Source organism: Hemitrygon akajei, chromosome 17 (assembly GCF_048418815.1).
Source record: "Hemitrygon akajei chromosome 17, sHemAka1.3, whole genome shotgun sequence".
NCBI lineage: Eukaryota > Metazoa > Chordata > Chondrichthyes > Myliobatiformes > Dasyatidae > Hemitrygon > Hemitrygon akajei.
The window spans coordinates 64714814-64734678 of NC_133140.1; the positions used below are offsets into that span (position 1 = coordinate 64714814).

The following is a 19865-nucleotide window of genomic DNA, read 5'->3' on the forward strand; positions in this document are numbered from 1 at the left end:
ACCAGGCTGTGCTGCAGACATTTAGAGCTGACACAAATAAGAGCCGCTTGCTGGCAGAAATGGCACTTTGGTGCAAGGCCTCAATGTCGTAGGAAGGGGGGAGGAACTGGCTGTAGGGCACCCTGTTGAAGGGAGAGGTGAGAAGGGAACAGCTTCTACATATTTTCAGAAAGCAGTTGCTAGCGTACTGGAATGGGGAAGAATGGTTGTGGGGACTCTGGTTCTGCAGGATTATGGTAACTGAGCTCTGATGTATACTCTGACCACAACTGCAGCTGCAGTGCCACACCTGCTCAGTTTCAGCTTCGGGCTATCGGGAGTGTGCGGGGATTGTGTTGAAATGTGTGAAGCACTGCTACATTGGAACGTCATGAAGGCACTCTGCTTGAGGGGAAGGCAAGTTAATCTCCTTCTCCTTGGGTACGTAATGCATCCAATGCCATATATCCGACATTTTCCATCCTATGGATCAAAGCTTACTCTCTGGGAGCTGTCACTTTACACTCTGCCCCAGCTGCAGGACCCAACATCCGCCCATTTGCCGGTCCTGCCTCGATATCGCTTGACCTGCAGCGGCTGAGCTGCTGGTTGGTTGAACCATCGCTTCGTTTCTCTCTGGCTACTTTGCTGCCACCTAGACAGAGCTGTGGGCTATCCGAAAGAGGAGGGGCAGAAGGGAAGGGGAATAATGAGGGCTGAAATGGGTGCAAGGGGCTCATCCTTTGCCCGCAGGTGTTCAAAAGCTGTGAAATTACTTCAACCATTGCAATAGGAGGCAAAGCACATCTCCTTAAGGTCTGCAGCATGATGTCAGTCAGCGGTGGCTGGCTTGAATAAAGAAATTCCTTTAGCTATGCCTTCAGACAATAAGCCCATTCTTGATGTCTGTATATTGAAATAATGGTAATGAGCATACCATCTGTGTGCGTACTTCACTTGGCTATGAGTGCATGGGTTAATCATACATTGAGATCCCAGTGCACATTTCCCAATCCTATTTTATTTCCACACCTCCCTCTGAGGGAAACTCCAACCCTGTCCCCATGCCTTACCTTTAATGGAGAGGCCTTAAATTCTGACTTTCCAAATGTGCAATTCCAGTTCCAAATCTTCGCAATGCTGCCAAAGGACATGGAATGGAAATGCACACAAAAAATATCAATCATCAGGAAGCTTCAGCAGTCTGCATTTTCTTAAAAATGACGGCATTAGGTGAGGTAAGGGAATGTAACCTAATCTTGAGTTTGTGGTCATTAAACAGCTGTCAGCCAAATGCTTAATTGTGTTCTGCATACATTTCCCTAAGCCCTTTGTCCCAATATTGACATCATGGAGGTTAATTCATCAAAGGTTCATTTTATTACCAAAGTATGTATGCAGAATACTCCCTAGTGTTATCGCAGCTGAAAAACAAAAGTTGTTTGAGATCTTTTTTTCATTTTCCCGCTACACCTCTGGCATTTAAGGCAGCGATGGAGGTCCTCCATCTGTGGCGGCGTTCACGGCTTCCTTCATCGTGTCAGTAGCTTCGTCTCGGTTTACTGTCAGTCACGCAAGTGGAATATGATCATGCGTTTTGGTAAAAAGAACAATCTGTTATCAAAATGAGGAAAGGGTTAAAACATCAGACGACTTGGGAGTTAACTTACAGGTCGAGTCTGTGATAAAAGAAGGCAAATGCTCTGCTGGCATTTATTTCAAGGGGAATAGAATATAAAAGCAAGGAGATAATGCTGAGTTTCTATAAGACACTGGTCAGGCTGCACTTGGAGTATTTATTGTCTGTAGTTTTGGGTACCATATCTCAGAAGGGGTTAACATATGAGGAGCGTTTGGCAGCTTTGGACCTGTACTCACCGGAATTTAGAAGAATGCCGGGGGGGGGGGGGGGTGGGATCTGATTAAAACCTACTGAATGTTGAAAGGCCTAGATAGGATGGATATGGAGAGGATGATTCCTATGGTGGGGTTATCCAGAAGTAGAGAGCACAGCCTCAAAATTGAGAGGAAACCCAGAGGTAAGGAGGAATTTTTTTTTTAGCCAGAGTAGTGAATCTGTGGAATGCTGTGCCACAGACTGCACTGGAGGCCAAGTCCATGGGTATATTTAAGGTGGAAGCTGATAGTTTCCTGATTAGTTAGGGCATCAAAGGACATGGCGAGAAGGCAGGTGTATGAGGTTGAGTGGGATCCAGGATCAGCCATGATGGAATGGCAGAGCAGACTTGATGGGCTGAACTCCGATGTCTTATGATCTAATACAACTCTGAAATGTGTCTTCTCCGGATAGCCATAGAATACGGACAGCCATAGTTAAAAGAAAGACATCAATCTGCCCCACACAAAAAGAAAAAGACAGAAATACTCGCAAACCTCAAACACTCCCAAACCCCTCCCTCACACAAAAACTAACAAATCACCAACTCTCTGGCCCCCAATTGGCAACAAGAAAGAATGGGCAAGAACACGACAAAAAGCATAGAACTGAAAGAAGCCAATATGAACTACAGTTAGTTTGAACTATATTCCAACCCATAAATCTCAGAATTTCAATGAGGTCTCCGAGGGCTGTGGCATGAACCAGCAGCTTTAAGGATACCATGCCAGATATCCAAAGAACACTAATACTGGATCACAGAATGTCTGAGACAGTGCGAGAACTTAATAGTCTGAGCTGAATTTGAAAGGATTTGCCATTGAAGGTCCCCACTAGGCCACAGTTAGCTGGGCTGGTTGTGACCTCATCCCCGCACCAGAAGCATCAGCTGAATCGAGGCCTCAGTAGGGAGTTTGTTTCAGGAGGTATCAGACTGACCTCTTGTCTCCAGAATACTCTGACAGAAGGCAAAACTGGGGCACAGCCTCACTTCTGGTCATAGTATGTCAATGTCCAGTAATGTTTCTTAGATTTCCTGATGCTCATCGATAGTTAAAGACTATCAAAATCTTATAATAAAACTAAACACATTGGAAGACTGAAATATATCAAATTGAATTAAAATTTGATTGAAATGACCTTGTTATTTCATATAAAGATACAATATAAACCAGGAACATGAGTAATCTGCCAACCCTTCTCTGTCACTGAACAAAATTATGGCTGATGTGTTTGTATTTTTGGTTTTACATTTCTGTACATCGTAGGAATATTTTTATCACCTCCTTATTAAACATCTATCTTCTCGTGTTTAATACTTAATTCAAGGATTACTTTCCAGTACCCTTTTGAGTTCCACAAACTCATAACCCTGAACACAAACGAACACTTTATCTCATCTCTGCTTGATAAAGGCGACCACTCCTGTATGAACTGTGACCATGTGATCTACAGGTCTGAAAGTCCCCTTTCAAATCAATAGGTCACTGCTTCAAAGCAGCCATGTCTGGCATAGACTCAGGGAATCCTGGCACATTCTAGCTCCATTACTGGACTCCATGTGCAGCTGATTATGGAGGAAATAGATGAAAACATTACAGGTGTCCCAACTAAATCTTTTGGGAATTCTTTCAGATTGGAAAATGTGGCATGTTATTTCATCAACTTACAAAGAAGACACATGAAAACCAAACAATTAAAGATCGGTCAGTCTTACCGCCAATGTTGGGAAATTACCTGAATACAATTCAGAATAAACTTGCTGAAGTCCTGAAAGGTTTTAGCAGGTTGAAGAAATCCAGTGTAGATCTATGAAGCAAATCTATTTAGTAAATTTGATTGAACTAATGTTTTCAGAATGGGTGGTTAAAATATTGAACAAAAAATGTCGAGGTATATTATATTTATATACTTCCGAAAGACATTTGAAGTAGTTCCTGATTAACAGTCTGTTAGATATCATTAAAGCTCATGGGACTGACGGCAAATTATTGACCCCATCAGAAAATTAACTGAATAGCAGGAGACAGGGAACTGAGATAAAGGGCAAATATTCAAATTAGCACAATGTAACCGGTAGCATCCCTCAGGAATCTAATGAGCCTGCAACAACTTGTTATGTTTACAAATGTTTTCAGGTGACTTAGACAACAGAATAAAAAGCCTGTAAGCCAGTACACTAATGACACAAACATGGACGACATTGAAAATAGATATAGGCATTAAATAAGAAGAAAGATATTGATGGATGAAGTGAATGGTCAAAACCTGGGCAAATGGAATTTTTTATGTATTAAATTATTGCTAATGGCTAGCAGTAGGTTGAGTTTTTTAATAACATGATTATGCACATGTATGATAAAGCAATCAGAATTTTCTATCACTGAGGATAAATCACACAGGGATATTCACTTTTGCATGCACCTATTATCAATTCTAAAATGGCATCCATTTAATAATTATTATGAGGTGATTTGGATGATTTTTACAATGGTTTTCATTTTCACGCTTATAAATTTCAGGTTGTTGAAAGGTGGAAAATATTTACTCTTGACAAATAATTAATTCATAATAGAAATCCTCTGGTTCATCTCAGCAGGTTGATAGGTTAATTGGCCACTGTAAATCTCTCCGAGTTTTTAGATAAGTGTCAGAATCTGAGGGGAGTTATGGGGAGAATAAAGTGGTATTGGTGTTCGACTAGTATGACTTGTCACAGACTAGAGTGGGTCGAAGGGTTAGTTCCCCTGCTGGATGACTTTGATTGGTGCTACTTTCCTACCCCTGATGCCTAAGGGAATTATGTGGTACAGGGGTATGGAGGGAAAGTGGAAATGAGAAAGATCATCCTTGTTATTGCTAAATGATTTTAAAATGTCTTGTCGGTCCTTGTGGCTTTGTACGAAAGGTGATTGATAAGTTCGTGGCCTAAGGTAGGAGGAGTCAATTTTAGCAAACCTAGCACATTTATTTTTCAACATAGTCCCCTCCTACATTTACGCACTTAGTCCAGCGGTCGTGGAGCATACGGATTGTGGACCTCCAGAAAGTGTCCACAGATGGGTGATTGATAAGTTAACTTCAAACTTTCTGCATAATCACTCAAAGAGTTGACCTGCATGTGCATGTAACGAGAGCTGTATAACTCATCTCCTTCTACCTTAGGCTACGAATTTATCAATCACCCATCTGTGGACACTTTCTGCAGGTCCAAGATCCGTATGCTCCACGACCGCTGGACTAAGTGTGTAAATGTAGGAGGGGACTATGTTGAAAAATAAATGTGCTAGGTTTTCTAAAATTGACTCCTCCTACCTTGGGCCACAAACTTATCAATCACCCCTCGTATTTTGATTACTTTACACAATATGCGGAAATTCATTTGTGTATCGCACTCAGAGTATAATAGATGATTGTAGAACTGACTAGTTTGAAAGGTTCTGGTGAACAGTAGCTTCTTGTATCCATTGTAATTTTATTTTTAGAAAAATGATGTATTTGATGGAAACACAAATGCTGTTGATGCAGTTGCTGATCTCTGTCTGTCCCACAGGTCAGATTATGATGACTGGAGACCTGCACTTGCCAGCTTGCTTCAGCCGATTCCCTTTCCCAAAGAGTAAGTATAATCAGACCATAAACAAATCTCTTCTATGTCAAATGTATTCTATTCTACATGAAAATTGCAGTTTGGACTATGTGATGAGTTGATTCTCAATTACTAGAGCAATATCGTGAGGAGTAAAAAATCTGCAAAGGGACAAGGCCAAGCAGAAATTAGTCTGTCCCTAGGGTTTAAATTATTCATTTTTGATTTGTTTAAATTCTGGTTTTAATTGTTTGACATTGTCAGGTTTTTTTTTACTATTTAAATAAAGAGAAATGTATCAGGCTCTATAATAAACAGCAATGGTGATGTAACAGCGCAATGCTATTACAGCGCCAACAACCGGGGTTCAATTCCCGCTGCTGTCCCGAAGGAGTTTGTGTACTCTCCCTGTGACTGCACGGGTTTCCTCCAGATGCTCCGGTTTTCTCCCACATTCCAAAGACCTACAGTCTAGTAGGTGAATTGGTCACATGGGTGTAATTGGCGGCAGGGGCTCGCTGGGTCGGTAGAGGTCACCGCGTCGTATCTCTAAATAAAATAAGAAAAAAATTCAGTGACCAACAATATTCAGTGGTGAATCGTTCCCTATTTTATGTTTTCCCTCCTCTGTTTTACTTTGTCGCTGAGTTGCTCTAATCCCATTACATATGTTCATGCATATCTGCATTTTTAACATCTTATACATGATTGAATTTATGAAATACTTATGTCCAGCAGAGTGTTGTTGGTCTGTTTTAAAAACAAAACATTGAGGTCTTTGTCAGCTGTCTTTTTTAGGTGTGATTAGTTAACATTGAAACATCCCAAGTCCTGTTCATATAGAATTCAATGGCATAGGATTGACCTGACCTGATCTGAGTTTGAGATGAGGCCATCATCGGTCAGGGTCGACCATGGATGTTGCTTCCTGGCTGTCTAGATATGCAAGCCAGGGCAGTACAATATGGAGAGCAAGCTGTTGCTCATGTAGCAAGCTTTCACTCTCTGGCATCAGATGACCCCAAAGGAACGGCAGAAAACAATGCAGCTTGGCACCAGCAGTGTTGCAGGAGTTGCCAGTCAAGAGTTGTTCTCATCGTAGAACTGCCTCAGGGACTCCAGGTGCAGATCTTTCCCTCGGGCGTTATTCCCAAAGCCTTCCCCGTGGGAGAGCACAGCCGCAATGCACCAGACGATTGAGATCAGAGTTTTCCTTCTAGATGAGCTGCCCACCACAGCTGACGAGTCCCATCTGCTCCAAGCGACTGGTTTTAAAGCATCAGTAGCCCGCTTTTGCCCCTTCTCCTGTCAGGTGAAACAACTCCGCTGGGCTTACTGGCTAAGCCACGTGAAGCCCAGGAGCTGGACTTGATTGTCAGAGGCTAGAGTCCCCCATCATTTAATAGGTAGTGGAAGCCTGTCCCCAGTGCTACACTCAGCTATTCCTTAAGGAACCTTAAGCTACAGTTTAGTTTATAAGTTTCCAAATGTAGAATAAAAAGATAGAGTTATCTGAGAAAATCGTGACAAAATAAACTTCACTTTGGAAGCAAGGAAATGGATGCTTCAAAGATCCTAGATACGAGTGCTAGGAGTCTAAAGATTAAAGCAATAAACTTTGCTGGAGTGCAATTTGCAGATAAACAAACATTACTAAACCCTGCTTTAATGGTGACCCAGGTGAGCAAACATATGAGATCAAACAAGAATAGATTGCCTTCTATGGTAAAATATATAAACAGGGATCATCAAGGATCAACTGTGGTAGGCCATATACATCTGCATGCATTAGGAATTTGCTGGCATGTTTTAGTAGTTGCAACATGCAATAAAAACAATATTCAATAATTATAAAGAATAAAGAATTGTATTAAAAGTGAAGTTAGAGGTTAAAGTACAGGCATGAAATAAAGTGTACATAAATACATAAATACCAGCATGTATTTACAATGTAAACAGCAGGATAAAAAGTGGTTTACAGTGCTCACAGTGCAGTGCAGAGACAGGATAATATAGCTAGACGGACTAACTAGAACGGTTGATCAGATTGACTGCCTGGAGAAGGAAACTTTAAATGGTGTGAAGATTTTATTTTAATAGCCCGATGGAGCTTTCCAGAAGGGAGCTTGAGGAAAAGGCAATTTGCAGGATGGGTAGTGACATCAACAAGCAACTGAATGTTTTGAAGTGCGAAAGGTTATTGGGAGGGGTGGGTTGGTGAGGGCAGTGCACTTTTTAAAGCCAATACGGCTATTGGCAAAGCTTTGGGGCAGGAAAGTGCAAATGGAATATAATCCAGGAAGTGTGAAGTTAGGTATTTGAAGAGGTGCAACAAGGCAAGGAAATATACAACAAATGGAAGGTGAGTAAGAGAAGGATTAAAGGGACTGTAGAATGTACATCCACAGATTTATATGAGAACAGAATAGGGCAAAAAGGCAAAGCAAGTCATTTATAAGAGCAAAGAGATTAGTTATATTGAAAGTGTGTCTAACTCCAGTTAGATCAGAACTTGAGTACTGAATCAGAATCAGTTTTAATATCACTGGCACATGACATGAAATTTGTTGTTTTGAGACAGCATTACATTGCAATCATAATAAAATTATAATTTACAATAAGAGGTATATATTTTTTAAAAAGAAATTTCAATTAAATAAGTAGTTCAAAAAAGAGAGGAGAAGTACTAAGGTAGTGTTCATGGCTTTATTGTCCATTCAGGAATCTGATGGCAGAGGGGAAGAAACTTTTTCTGAAATGTTGAGTATGTGTCTCCTCCTTGATGGTAGCCATGAGAAGAGGGCATGTCCTGGGTGATGGGAATCCTTAGTGATGGATGCCGCCTTTTTAAGGCATCGTCTTTTGAATGTGTCTGAGGTGCTGGGGAGGCTAGTGCTGGGAACTGGCAGACTTTACAACTTTCTGCAGATTTTTCTGATCTTGTTCAGTGGCCCCCTCCATACCAGATGGTGATGCAACCAGTTAGAATGCTCTGCATGGTACCTATGTAGAAATTTGTGAGTGTATTTGCTGACATACCAATTCTCCTCAAATTCCTACTGAAATATAGCCACTGTCATGCCTTCTTTGTAATTGTATCAATATATTGGGCCCAGGATAGATCCACAGGGATGTTGACACCCAGGAACTTGAAACTGCTCACCCTTTCCACTTCTGATCCCTCGATGAGGACTGGTGTGTGTTCCCTCAACGTACCCTTCCTGAAGTCCACAATCAATTCCTTGGTCTTACTAATGCTGAGTGCAAGGTTATTGTTATGATACCAGTCAACCGGCTGATCTGTCTTGCTCCTGTATGCCTCCTCATCACCATCTGAAATTCTGCCGACAATAGTTGTGTTGTTGGCAAATTTATAGATGACATTTGAGTTGTGCCTTGTCGTGCAATCGTGGGTGTAGAGGGAGTAGAGCAGTGGGCTAAGCATGCATCCTTGAGGTGCGCCAGTGTTGATTGTCAGTGAGGAGGTGATGTCATCTCCAATCCACACAGACTGAGGGTGCCTAATGAGAAAGTCAAGGATCCAGTTAAAGAGAGAGGTACAGAGGCCCAGGTTATGCTGCTTGTTGATTAGAACTGAGAGGATGAATGGGTTGAACACTGAGCTATAGTCACTAAAGAGTGAACAAATTCTGGTCGTAATGTTTCAAGAAAGACTTATTTACACTTGTGACGTACAGAAAATATACACATAGATGTTGCAGTGAATGGAAAGTTAATAGCCGCAAGGTAATATTGGATAAGCTATGGTAGTTTTCTTCAAAACAGAGGAAGTTGAGGGGGTGTTTAAAATTGAGGACCCTAGATTCAGGAAGGATCAGTTTTCCTTAGCAAGGGGTTCAGTTAACAGGGTCCACAGCTTAAATGTAATTGGTAGAAAGGATAGAGAGCAGACAAGGGCATTTTTTGTCAGTTAGAAGGTGGTAAGTAACTAAAATTCATAAGTATGAGCAGTAAAGGCAGAAACCCTGATTATATTTAAGTAGTACAATGTGTATTTGAGGAACACATGATCTGCAGGGATATGGGCCAACTGCTGGAAGGTGGAATTGTTCTTTTCCAGCTGGCCTGCTTCCACGTTGTAAATCTCTATGACTCTACAAGAAGGTTGGCTGAAGCAATCAGATATGAGTGCACTTGTTAAATAGATGAATTGGTTTATCTGGAATGGATTAAAAACTAAATAAAGTTTGAGATTAGGCTATGGACATGTTCAAAACCACAATAGTGGATTATCAATTTGAACAAATGGCCAAGGAGCCCTTTTGAGTCATGGAATTATTAGAACTGATAACTTCCAAATCCTAGATAGCTTTTGAAAGTTCAATTCTACTGGATGCCTGTAGTGTGTTCCTCAATCCTCATCCCAGGAAAATGGAACAAGGGAAGCTTGAAATCCTCACACACCTGCACTCACTACTGAAAAAAATAAGTCCAAGCATCAGTGTACATCTTTTTGTGACATGCTTTACTGTATTTGCATTGATCAAATTCACCCCCTTCCTACAAAGGAGGATTCTCAGTGTTCAGAACAGGTTAATGGCCAAGCAATAATTTGCTAAATAGTCGCTACATTATCTGGGGAAAATGTGGATAATTTTGCTTGGTAAAAAAAGTAACAGTTAATTTTCCATAAGTAGTATTGAGCCTATTAAATAGAATCCACTTAGTGACCCATGCTGACCACTGTGATGCATCTGCCCAATTCTTGCAAGTTAAGCAGTCATAGACAGTAGGGATTAATAACTGAAATGCTCCATAAAATGCAGAGGTAAAACATCCATTAAGTTCACATTAAATTGTCACTGCCAACTATAAAATGCTATTTAGGCACAATTAAATATGATTTGGTATGTCTTTCTCTCATGTGTTTCAGAGCAAGTACTTACAGTTTTTTATAGTTGGGTTTGGCAGTTTTTTGCTGAAAGTAATCAAAACGAGATGCAGGATTTGATTGAATTATTGAATAATATAGAAGTCGTCAGTTTTCCAAAATTGAATGACATTGGAGTACGCATGGGCGGGAAGATGATTTGGCCAGTTTCCTATCGAAATTGCTCCACCATTTAATAGGATCACACCTAATCTGATTTTAAATACACCTCAACCCTGTAACTTTTAAAAACCCTGTTCCTTCCCCCCCATTTGCCCCAATTTGTGAAATAATCAATTCATTTCTAGGCTTTGTTTCTATAGCGTTCTGGGGAAGAGTATTCCAACGACTCAGGACGCTTAGAGAAAACGCTGAACATTCTTGTTGTTATATGGAAACATGTCTGCAGCTTTCATTATTGTATTTATTTATTTGAACTTCTCAAGCAGTCAGTGTTATGTTTCTTTATAAGCTTCCATAATTTAATTTGGGGATCAATTTGTAAAGTAAGCCCTGTTCATGGAAAGCCCTTCATGGAAAGTGTCACTTTGGAAACCAGAATTGTGGGAACGACTCTTTGGCAAGTGCATCCCTGGTAGTGAAAATAAGCTGTTTTAATCATGCTAATTTTGGACCTGCACCATCCCAGATTATCATGTGGTTCATTTAGTAAACACAGCCAGTGAAGGGACAATGGATAACCTATTGTTACTTAATAGTAAGCTACAAATAAGGTTCCAGAATTCACCAAGGTGTTTGCTAAAATAAACATGGTGCAGTGAGTGACATGTAATTGGTTCATATGTTTCCCCATCATTTACTGAGAAACCTGGATTTATAGACCACTGATAATTAGGGAAAAATGCACATTAGCAACATGTCCTTATTATTTCTTGTTTCGATATATTTGTTACATCATGACTGCAATTTATGAATTGTGAAAATGCAGAAAACCCCAATAGAACTGTATAAAGATCATAAAACCCTGAGGTACTTTTTCTGTAATAAGTTTTATACTGTTGCACTAAAGATAAATGTATAATACTTTATGCATTTTGTCAACAGGGCCCTCGCACATGTTAAGTTCACAAAGTAAGTAATGCATTTACCTTATTCATATTGAATTTACTTAGAGGATTTATAGTTCACTTTAATTTCTTCCTTTATAGCTTGTGCCTGCAAAACTAAATCTAGTAACTGCAAAGATATATTGAACTCTAATGCATTTTTACACTGTGTTCTTTGTAATGCAATGAAAAATAGAATTTAGACTTATAATTCATTCAGAGTTCATTTGAGGATTTTTTTTTGAAGTGTTTTAAAATTTTTGGAAGCAGGAGTTTTGTAGGCCAGGATACACAGCAAAGAATGTTCAAATCCAGCCCAACTGACCCTTGAACCTAACCATTATGAACCTCCTTATTGCCAAAGTCACCGATTTATTAAAAGGAGAAATGTATATATCAGCCTCATTTTTGTTTATTTCTTAAAAAGTGGCGTTAAGCTGGTCCCTTAGTTATATGAAGTGATTATTTTAACACAAAATTATATGCATATTGTTTATTTAAATTGGGTTGAGTTCTCCTAGAGTACTAAGGTATTTGAATATAGATTCACTGAAAAGATGAGTTCCAGCTTCTGAAATTCTGCTTCAGTAAAATCATAGCTCCCGCATAGACAGAGCTTCTTTATGGTATAGGTCTGCTATACAGCAGCAGTATGTAAAATATTTGCAAAAAAATAATTATTTAAAACCCAGTTATTATTCAATAAAACTGTGATAAATTCTATTCAACACTCTTTTATAATTTACAACAGTTCCAAACAGCTTCTGAAAGTTACTAGTATTTTTTCCAGTTACTATGTAAGTGAATATGTACTGAAATATTTTTACTTGGAAAGTTCATAGGAAATTGAACATGTAATATATATACCCAAATAGGTATAGAGTAATTAAGTATTTTAACTATTAACCATGTTTGCATTTTATGATCCATTATTTAATTACACCCTACAAATGTTTGGAAACAGGGTAGTTATATATGTAATTTGAGTTGAAATATGGCACTTTGTCCTTTAATGTTATAGCCCCCTGTATTAGCCAAAAAATAGTCTTGATAAATGCTCTTCGTAAATGTATTATCTTACTGATGTTATTGTTAGAGGTCTATTGGGCACCTGCTGAGTGCTTACCTGAGTAGATAAGTCAACAGTTGTCATGGGTAACTAGGGAAGTACAGTATATTAAATGGGGATGAAGCACAATGGTAATCAAAGAATACCCAGGAAATCCTTCAGATGGATTTGATGTTACCCCTTGAAATGGTTTGAGTTGCCTTTATTTGGATGGATGCCTGACATGGTTCCTTAAAAAAAAAAGTGTTTTTTGACTTGAATATATATAATCTAGCCCTGACCGTCATATTGGGTGTGAGTCTCTCAAACTAGTTAGTTTCAATTGCACATTCACTTACTTTAAACAAGGGAAGCATAGTTGTGGGTAAGAATTTCTTACATTAGGCATGATACCTTATTTTATATGTGCATTTAACCTATTGCTTATGAACACTTATTATTTCATAATCATCTTTGTACTCTTTATTTTGCAGAGAATTAAAGTATGTCATTCAAAGATTCGCAGAAGACCCCAGACAAGAGGTGAGTAAGATCTGCAAAATGGCTTGTCAAATATTCTATCGCTTTGAAGGTATATGTAACAATAATAACAACTGAATATTTGTACTTAATGTCATGTGCAATGGTAAAAGGCCTGAAAATGTAAGCCCATTAGTAATCTATGTCATGAGTCAGGGATAAAAACGATTAATGGCACCTGTGAAGATATGAGGCATTTGCCTGCCTGTGTCATGAATACTAATCTCAATGTATGTTTACTGACTGCACTTTACAGTACTTTGTATTGAAAAAATAACCTGCTTACAATGGGCTAGAATAATCTGCAGCCATTGTTTGTTAGCGTTGCTATTTTCCTTTAAATTTCAAAGACCCTTTTCACTAGAAACCGCACAAGAGTCAAGCAGAGTGATAACGGCGGAAGTATACTATTGAACAAGGTGGACACTTTTTGTGATAGTATAGCTGAGATTTTTATTCTTAGCTGTATTCCATATTTGTTGAATGGTTTAAATTTCAGTTCCTCATGCTTCCTTTAGAATACTACTTCACCTTTGGAAGTCAAAGACAACATAATATCAAAAGAGAAGCTGCATAATATGGCAGAAATTTGTGGGGAAAGTAGAACATTGGGAAGCTTTTAAAACCCAACAGATGCTGCCTTACCTGTTGACTTCCTCAGCATCATGCATGATGCTCTAGATTTCCAGTATCTGCAGAATGTCTTGTCTGCTTTCTCCATGCCTCTCATAATTTTATATATTTTTTAGGCTGTCCCTCAGTTTCCTACACTCTAGAAAACGCAGTCCAAGTTTATCCAAACACTCTTTATTGGGAGGAGGTGGTTAGACAGACAGCTACATGAACCATTCATTGCTCATTATGTAGAGTGAAGTTGGGATGGAATGAGCCACAAACCATCTTGTTAATTTATGAAATGGCTCACAATCCTGGTTTGTACATGACCGAGCCTCTTTTTCGTGCTGACCCTACAACTGTTGACACCTTACTTTGGGGTCACCTTCAACATGGGGATCCAAATTGAATCATACTGAAAGCACAAACCACAAACAAAGCGACGTATTAAACGGGGCCAGTGTTTTCAGTGTTGCTGTGATGCTGGGCCATTCTGCAAAATTTGACCTTTTAAGGTTACAACTGTTTTTGGTTATTTCAGACTGTGCAGATTTACATCTGATTTCGTCATGCTTAATTTGTGCTTTTCCATACAATACACTGGCACATCAGTCCCAAAGTAAACTACTTCCCCCATTCCAGCAAGAGTCTTTGCCAGGTTTCTGCCAGAGCGGCTTAACAATGAATCTCTGTGCTTGCTCCAATCTGCCCTCTCTCCCACCACGCACATCTTAAGCATTCCTGCTGCCTGTTCACTGGCTGTGTTTACAAAGGAAGGAATGCCACATTGTGCATATATTAGTGAAGAGAATAACAATTCCAGTGATAGTACTAATTGGGATAAATGGCATCAACATTATGAAAAAATAAAATTAGATTATGAGACCAGAATTGGAGCCAACACATGGACTAGCTTTATTTAACATTTAAGAGAAGTTTGGATAGGTACATGGATGGTGGGGGTATGGTGGTCCTGATGCAGGCTGTGTAAATGATCTGGCATAGACTAATGATCTGAATAATCTGTTTCTGTGCAGTACTTTTCTATGCCTCTAGATTTTGAGGTTATGACATTTCATTATTTGAACCTGACAATGATTATGTATCTTCATTGATATGAACATGTGAAACATTTATTATAAAATAAAGTGCATAATTTGCCCTTTCACCTGCTGTATCTATATCATCTTATTCTTCACTTAAAGTAATCTGCATTTAACAAAAGTCGTTCATTTACTCTCGAGTCCCACTTGAAGACACACTCCATGCACACAAATTACATGATTCTGACTGTGAAGGAATAAGTTGACCTGATCTTGAAAAAGACATTAAACAAAGTAAAAGTCACCCTGTGACAGGTTAATGTGGATCATGGGCACACCAGAAATTGAAGAAGATTAATTGTATTGTGGCAGGTCCATTCCTGTTTGCTGAGCGTTCGAGCTGGCAAGGATGGTTGGTTCCAGCTCTACAGTCCAGGAGGTGTAGCTTGTGATGATGATGGGGAGCTCTTTGCCAGTATGGTACGTGTTTGCAATAATGTGAGTTAACACCTTCTGTTTATGCTACAAGCAACAATCAGATAGCATTTTTTTTTGCTAAAATTGTACTTATTTACATGCTATTATATGCAACAAAGTAACTCATTTACAATTAAGGGAAAATTTTACATAATTCTTTTGCTCTTAATAATCTTAAGTGAATCAGTTCTATCCTCAGAAATGTGTTTCAGCTCATAGACCAGTAAACCCATCTTTTATTCACTTTAGTGAAAAGCAGGGCCCTCACTAAATTGCTTGTATGCAAATTAGTATAAAATACTTATTTATAAAAAGTGCCGAAAAGCCCATGTCAGAAGTACAAAATACTGCTTGGGAATCTGTTAGAGCTGACTCAGTGTGATCACTACATATTTGCTGTGGAGAACAAAATGAAAGTATTGACTTTCTCTGATCTTAGTAGATAAAAAGTAGAGAGTTGTCTGTGAAACTGCTGGCTTGCAAAGGTTCTGTTGATTCAGAATCTACCAACACTGAAGGAGGCCATTTGGCCCATCATTTGCATGGCAACACTTATGGGCTGCCTCTCCCCCAGCACATACTTGGACAGTGTTGATCATTGACACAAGCGACGCAGCTCACTGTAGTTCCGCGTCTCGATGTGCATGTGACAAATAAAGCTAGTTTTTAATCTTTAGATAGATAGATAGATAGATAGATACTTTATTCATCCCCATGGGGAAATTCAACTTTTTTTCCAATGTCCCATACACTTGTTGTAGCAAAACTAATTACATACAATACTTAACTCAGTAAAAAATATGATATGCATCTAAATCACTATCTCAAAAAGCATTAATAATAGCTTTTAAAAAGTTCTTAAGTCCTGGCGGTAGAATTGTAAAGCCTAATGGCATTGGGGAGTATTGATCTCTTCATCCTGTCTGAGGAGCATTGTATCGATAGTAACCTGTCGCTGAAACTGCTTCTCTGTCTCTGGATGGTGCTATGTAGAGGATGTTCAGAGTTATCCATAATTGACCGTAGCCTACTCAGCGCCCTTCGCTCAGCTACCAATGTTAAACTCTCCAGTACTTTGCCCACGACAGAGCCCGCCTTCCTTACCAGCTTATTAAGACGTGAGGCGTCCCTCTTCTTAATGCTTCCTCCCCAACACGCCACCACAAAGAAGAGGGCGCTCTCCACAACTGACCTATAGAACATCTTCAGCATCTCACTACAGACATTGAATGACGCCAACCTTCTTAGGAAGTACAGTCGACTCTGTGCCTTCCTGCACAAGGCATCTGTGTTGGCAGTCCAGTCTAGCTTCTCGTCTAACTGTACTCCCAGATACTTGTAGGTCTTAACCTGCTCCACACATTCTCCATTAATGATCACTGGCTCCATATGAGGCCTAGATCTCCTAAAGTCCACCACCATCTCCTTGGTCTTGGTGATATTGAGACGCAGGTAGTTTGAGTTGCACCATATCACAAAGTCCTGTATCAGTTTCCTATACTCCTCCTCCTGTCCATTCCTGACACACCCCACTATGGCCGTGTCATCAGCGAACTTCTGCACATGGCAGGACTCCGAGTTATATTGGAAGTCTGATGTGTACAGGGTGAACAAGACCGGAGAGAGTACGGTTCCCTGCGGCGCTCCTGTGCTGCTGACCACCGTGTCAGACCTACAGTCTCCCAACCTCATCTCCAGAATGAAGGCAATTAAAAGAAGTGGAGTGCATTTATTATTACCCTGACCTCACTGCACATCCCATTGGTGTAGAAGTTCCAATTAAATCACCAGCTCTGTGCTCAGGATTGTACCTTTACTATTAAGATAATCTACAGCATCCAGAACAAAAATCCACCACAAATTCAAATCTGCAGCTATTTTATTATCAGGAATTTGAGGGACTGCTGGTGGGTGAATAAATAGGACTATTGTATAAACCATAACATGCAAAACCCAGTCCTCTTTCCACATTACATCTTTCACCAATGAACTTCAGTTGAACCTAATGGAACCTAATGGAACTCAGGAACAATTTCTGGTGGAATAAAATAAGCCTGCAAAGGACTCTTTGCTAAACCTCTAGGAATATTCCTGATTCTGGTCGGGTGAAGGAGACGGGAGCTTCTGCTACATCACATGATCTCCCTTTTTAATCTGTAGAGCCCAGCATCATCCTTTGTGGCTGAGGACAAATTCTACTGATTCCCTCTTCAGCCAAATTTGTAAATCTGCAGATGGTGCCAGAGAAGTTTGTTTATTGTAACTGAATTTATTTATTCAACCGGAACGCTAAAATTGAAGTGCATAGTTTCAGTAAGGAATTTGCTTCTTTGTTTAGGTTCTATGATGCCTGGCACTATTTTACAGTTCTTGGGTGGCTGCCATTGTTGGAGAAAATGTCATAATTTAAAGATCTGCTTTACTCCTCTCTTTGTTTTACTTCTCCAAGTCCTCTTGGGTGGTGGCTTTGGGTAGGGGGTGGGGAATGGTGGGGAGAATCTTGCTGTCACCTGTATTTCTTTAATGGAGCCCTTCTGTGATTAAAAACCTGTTCCAAATGAGGTGACATTTGCAAGGCAACAGTCTGCCTGATTGCCCCTGTGCCTTGGGAGAGTAAGAATGTGATTGCACGTGCACCTGTGCGCTGAGTACTCTGAGGATGGTAAAGCACCGTTTGTCTTACAAGTGCAGTGGTATATTGTTTCCTCAGGTACACATTTTAATGGGTTCCTGCTACAAGACAAAGAAATTCCTGTTATCATTGGCTGAGAATAAACTGGGACCCTGCATGCTTCTGGCTTTGAGGGGAAATCAAACGATGGTAGAGGTAAGTCTCGTGCACCAGGATGTGGAGTATGTGCTCAGGAACAGTATATTTTCCATGCTTCCTGAATGCACCCTGCATTTGTATTTTTTGCAGCTAATTTTGCATATTTTTGCATATTCATTTGCCCCGGGAAGAAAAGCATATCTTTCATCTCCTTAAAAGAAAAGTTTGGCAGTACAGCAAATATAACTTGTTTCGGATGATGATCTGGAGGGGCACATCTGCCTTGAGGCTGGACTTGTTTCATTTATTTTAATGCTTTAATTTTCCTTAAGATTTTATTCTGACAATATATTCATAGATTTATTTGTAACTTTCACGGGCTAGATTCATTTGTGAACGTTGCAGAAAGAATTGCACTTTACACTCATTGGGTCAGTGTCTTCTACGTTGTGTCAGCTGTCTGAAAGGGAGCAGTCAGGCCCAGATATACATGTCTTGGAGTGAATCTCTGGGTTAAGCTCTAATGCCTCCTTATAGAGGGGAAATACCAAGATTTCTTAATGTCTTGAGAAGCAAGCAAGATGGGTCAAACAGAATTGAAATGTTCAGATGGTTCACAATCTGTAATTACTATAGTAAATATTCTCCTGCCTGAACTATTTTAAGGGATGTGAGAAAGAGACATGGCATTTTGCATTATTTGTATAAAATATTTTGGGTAAAACTTAGTGACTTAAGAAGTGGGACTGCAAGGATTTATCTCCTTCTGAGAGAGAGCTTTTGTCTTAAAGATCTTACTTACTGCCTGTTATGCTGCTGGCATTTAGGACAGCAATGAAGTTCCTCTCTCTCTCTCTGTTCTTGGCCATCTATTATGCTCCTGCTGTGGTTCAGAGTCCTCAGTCACACACAGACATAGAAGGACTCTTTATTACTGTTTCCATAATGTTTTTTTTGCCCATTCAGTGTTGTTCGCCCTGAACCTGGAGGACTGGTGGACCACTCTTAGTCTGCTCTCTACCCTTTAACCTGTTTGGCATGGGTGACCCTACCAAGGGCCAAGGTACATGGCTCTGACTCAAGCCAGCACTGATCTCTGGGTCATTGAGGCACGCAAACCTTTAAACCTTAATGCAAGGGTGTGGTCCTCTTGGAGGTTCTCAGAGATCTGCTTAGCAATTAAATTTACATCAGCTTGGAGTGTTTTTCAGAAATCAGATGGTGAGCATATTGCTGAAACCAATTTTGAAGCAACAAGTAATCAGAGTGATTAATAGAAAATATATTTCTGCAGATGGTTCAAAAACTGTAATTTTCAAAAACCAGGCCAGAACAATCATGTACCCCATTGACAATCATTAAATATGTCATTGCTGCTACTGGCAGGCAATCAAAATGCTATAATTCAGTTGTGATTTTGATGACATTCATAAACTGTTTGAGTGAAACACAGCTGGCTCCAGACACTGAATCATGGCGATAAGTTTATTGCTAAGAGTTTGTTTGGTGTACAATGCTAAACATTGTAAAAGCCTGTTTAAAAAGACCGTTTACTTACTCATGTGAAGTTAGTATAATAAAAGAATGTATAATGTAAGAAATTAACTTTAGTCATATGAACTGCCATTTCAAGGAAACGTAATTGGAAATTCAAACTCCAGGAAAATTGAGGATTCAACTAAAATTTAGTATTCACATTATAATTACATGCTGACAGATCTTAATTTTGAAAGGCTCTCTGTGCATTAAATTCCTGTTATGAACTACTGTCTCTGAGTGACTTAAAAATTTGGTATATTAAATATTATCATAATAGTTTATTACATTATAACTGGCCCATGTTTTTATTTAAATTAAATTTTAAAAACTGCAGCATCCTAAGTTAAAGAATATTGTATTCATAAAATATCTTTAACAAACTCATGTTTTCCCAAAGCAATTAACAGCAA

General features: G+C 39.4%; 1 protein-coding gene across 4 annotated transcripts in view; it reads left to right on the forward strand.

The window, feature by feature from the left end:
* The window catches only part of cmip (c-Maf inducing protein), a 243967-nt gene that overhangs the window by 194280 nt on the left and 29822 nt on the right, over nucleotides 1-19865 (forward strand). For 2 of the 4 annotated variants that reach the window (XM_073070308.1, XM_073070310.1), the window contains 5 exons: nucleotides 5430-5495; nucleotides 11422-11448; nucleotides 12966-13014; nucleotides 15042-15167; nucleotides 17857-17973. In XM_073070308.1, coding sequence (XP_072926409.1) covers nucleotides 5430-5495; nucleotides 11422-11448; nucleotides 12966-13014; nucleotides 15042-15167; nucleotides 17857-17973 — 385 coding nt within the window. The remainder of the gene's footprint in view (nucleotides 1-5429; nucleotides 5496-11421; nucleotides 11449-12965; nucleotides 13015-15041; nucleotides 15168-17856; nucleotides 17974-19865) is intronic. The other 2 variants (XM_073070309.1, XM_073070311.1) reach the window with 1 other exon arrangement.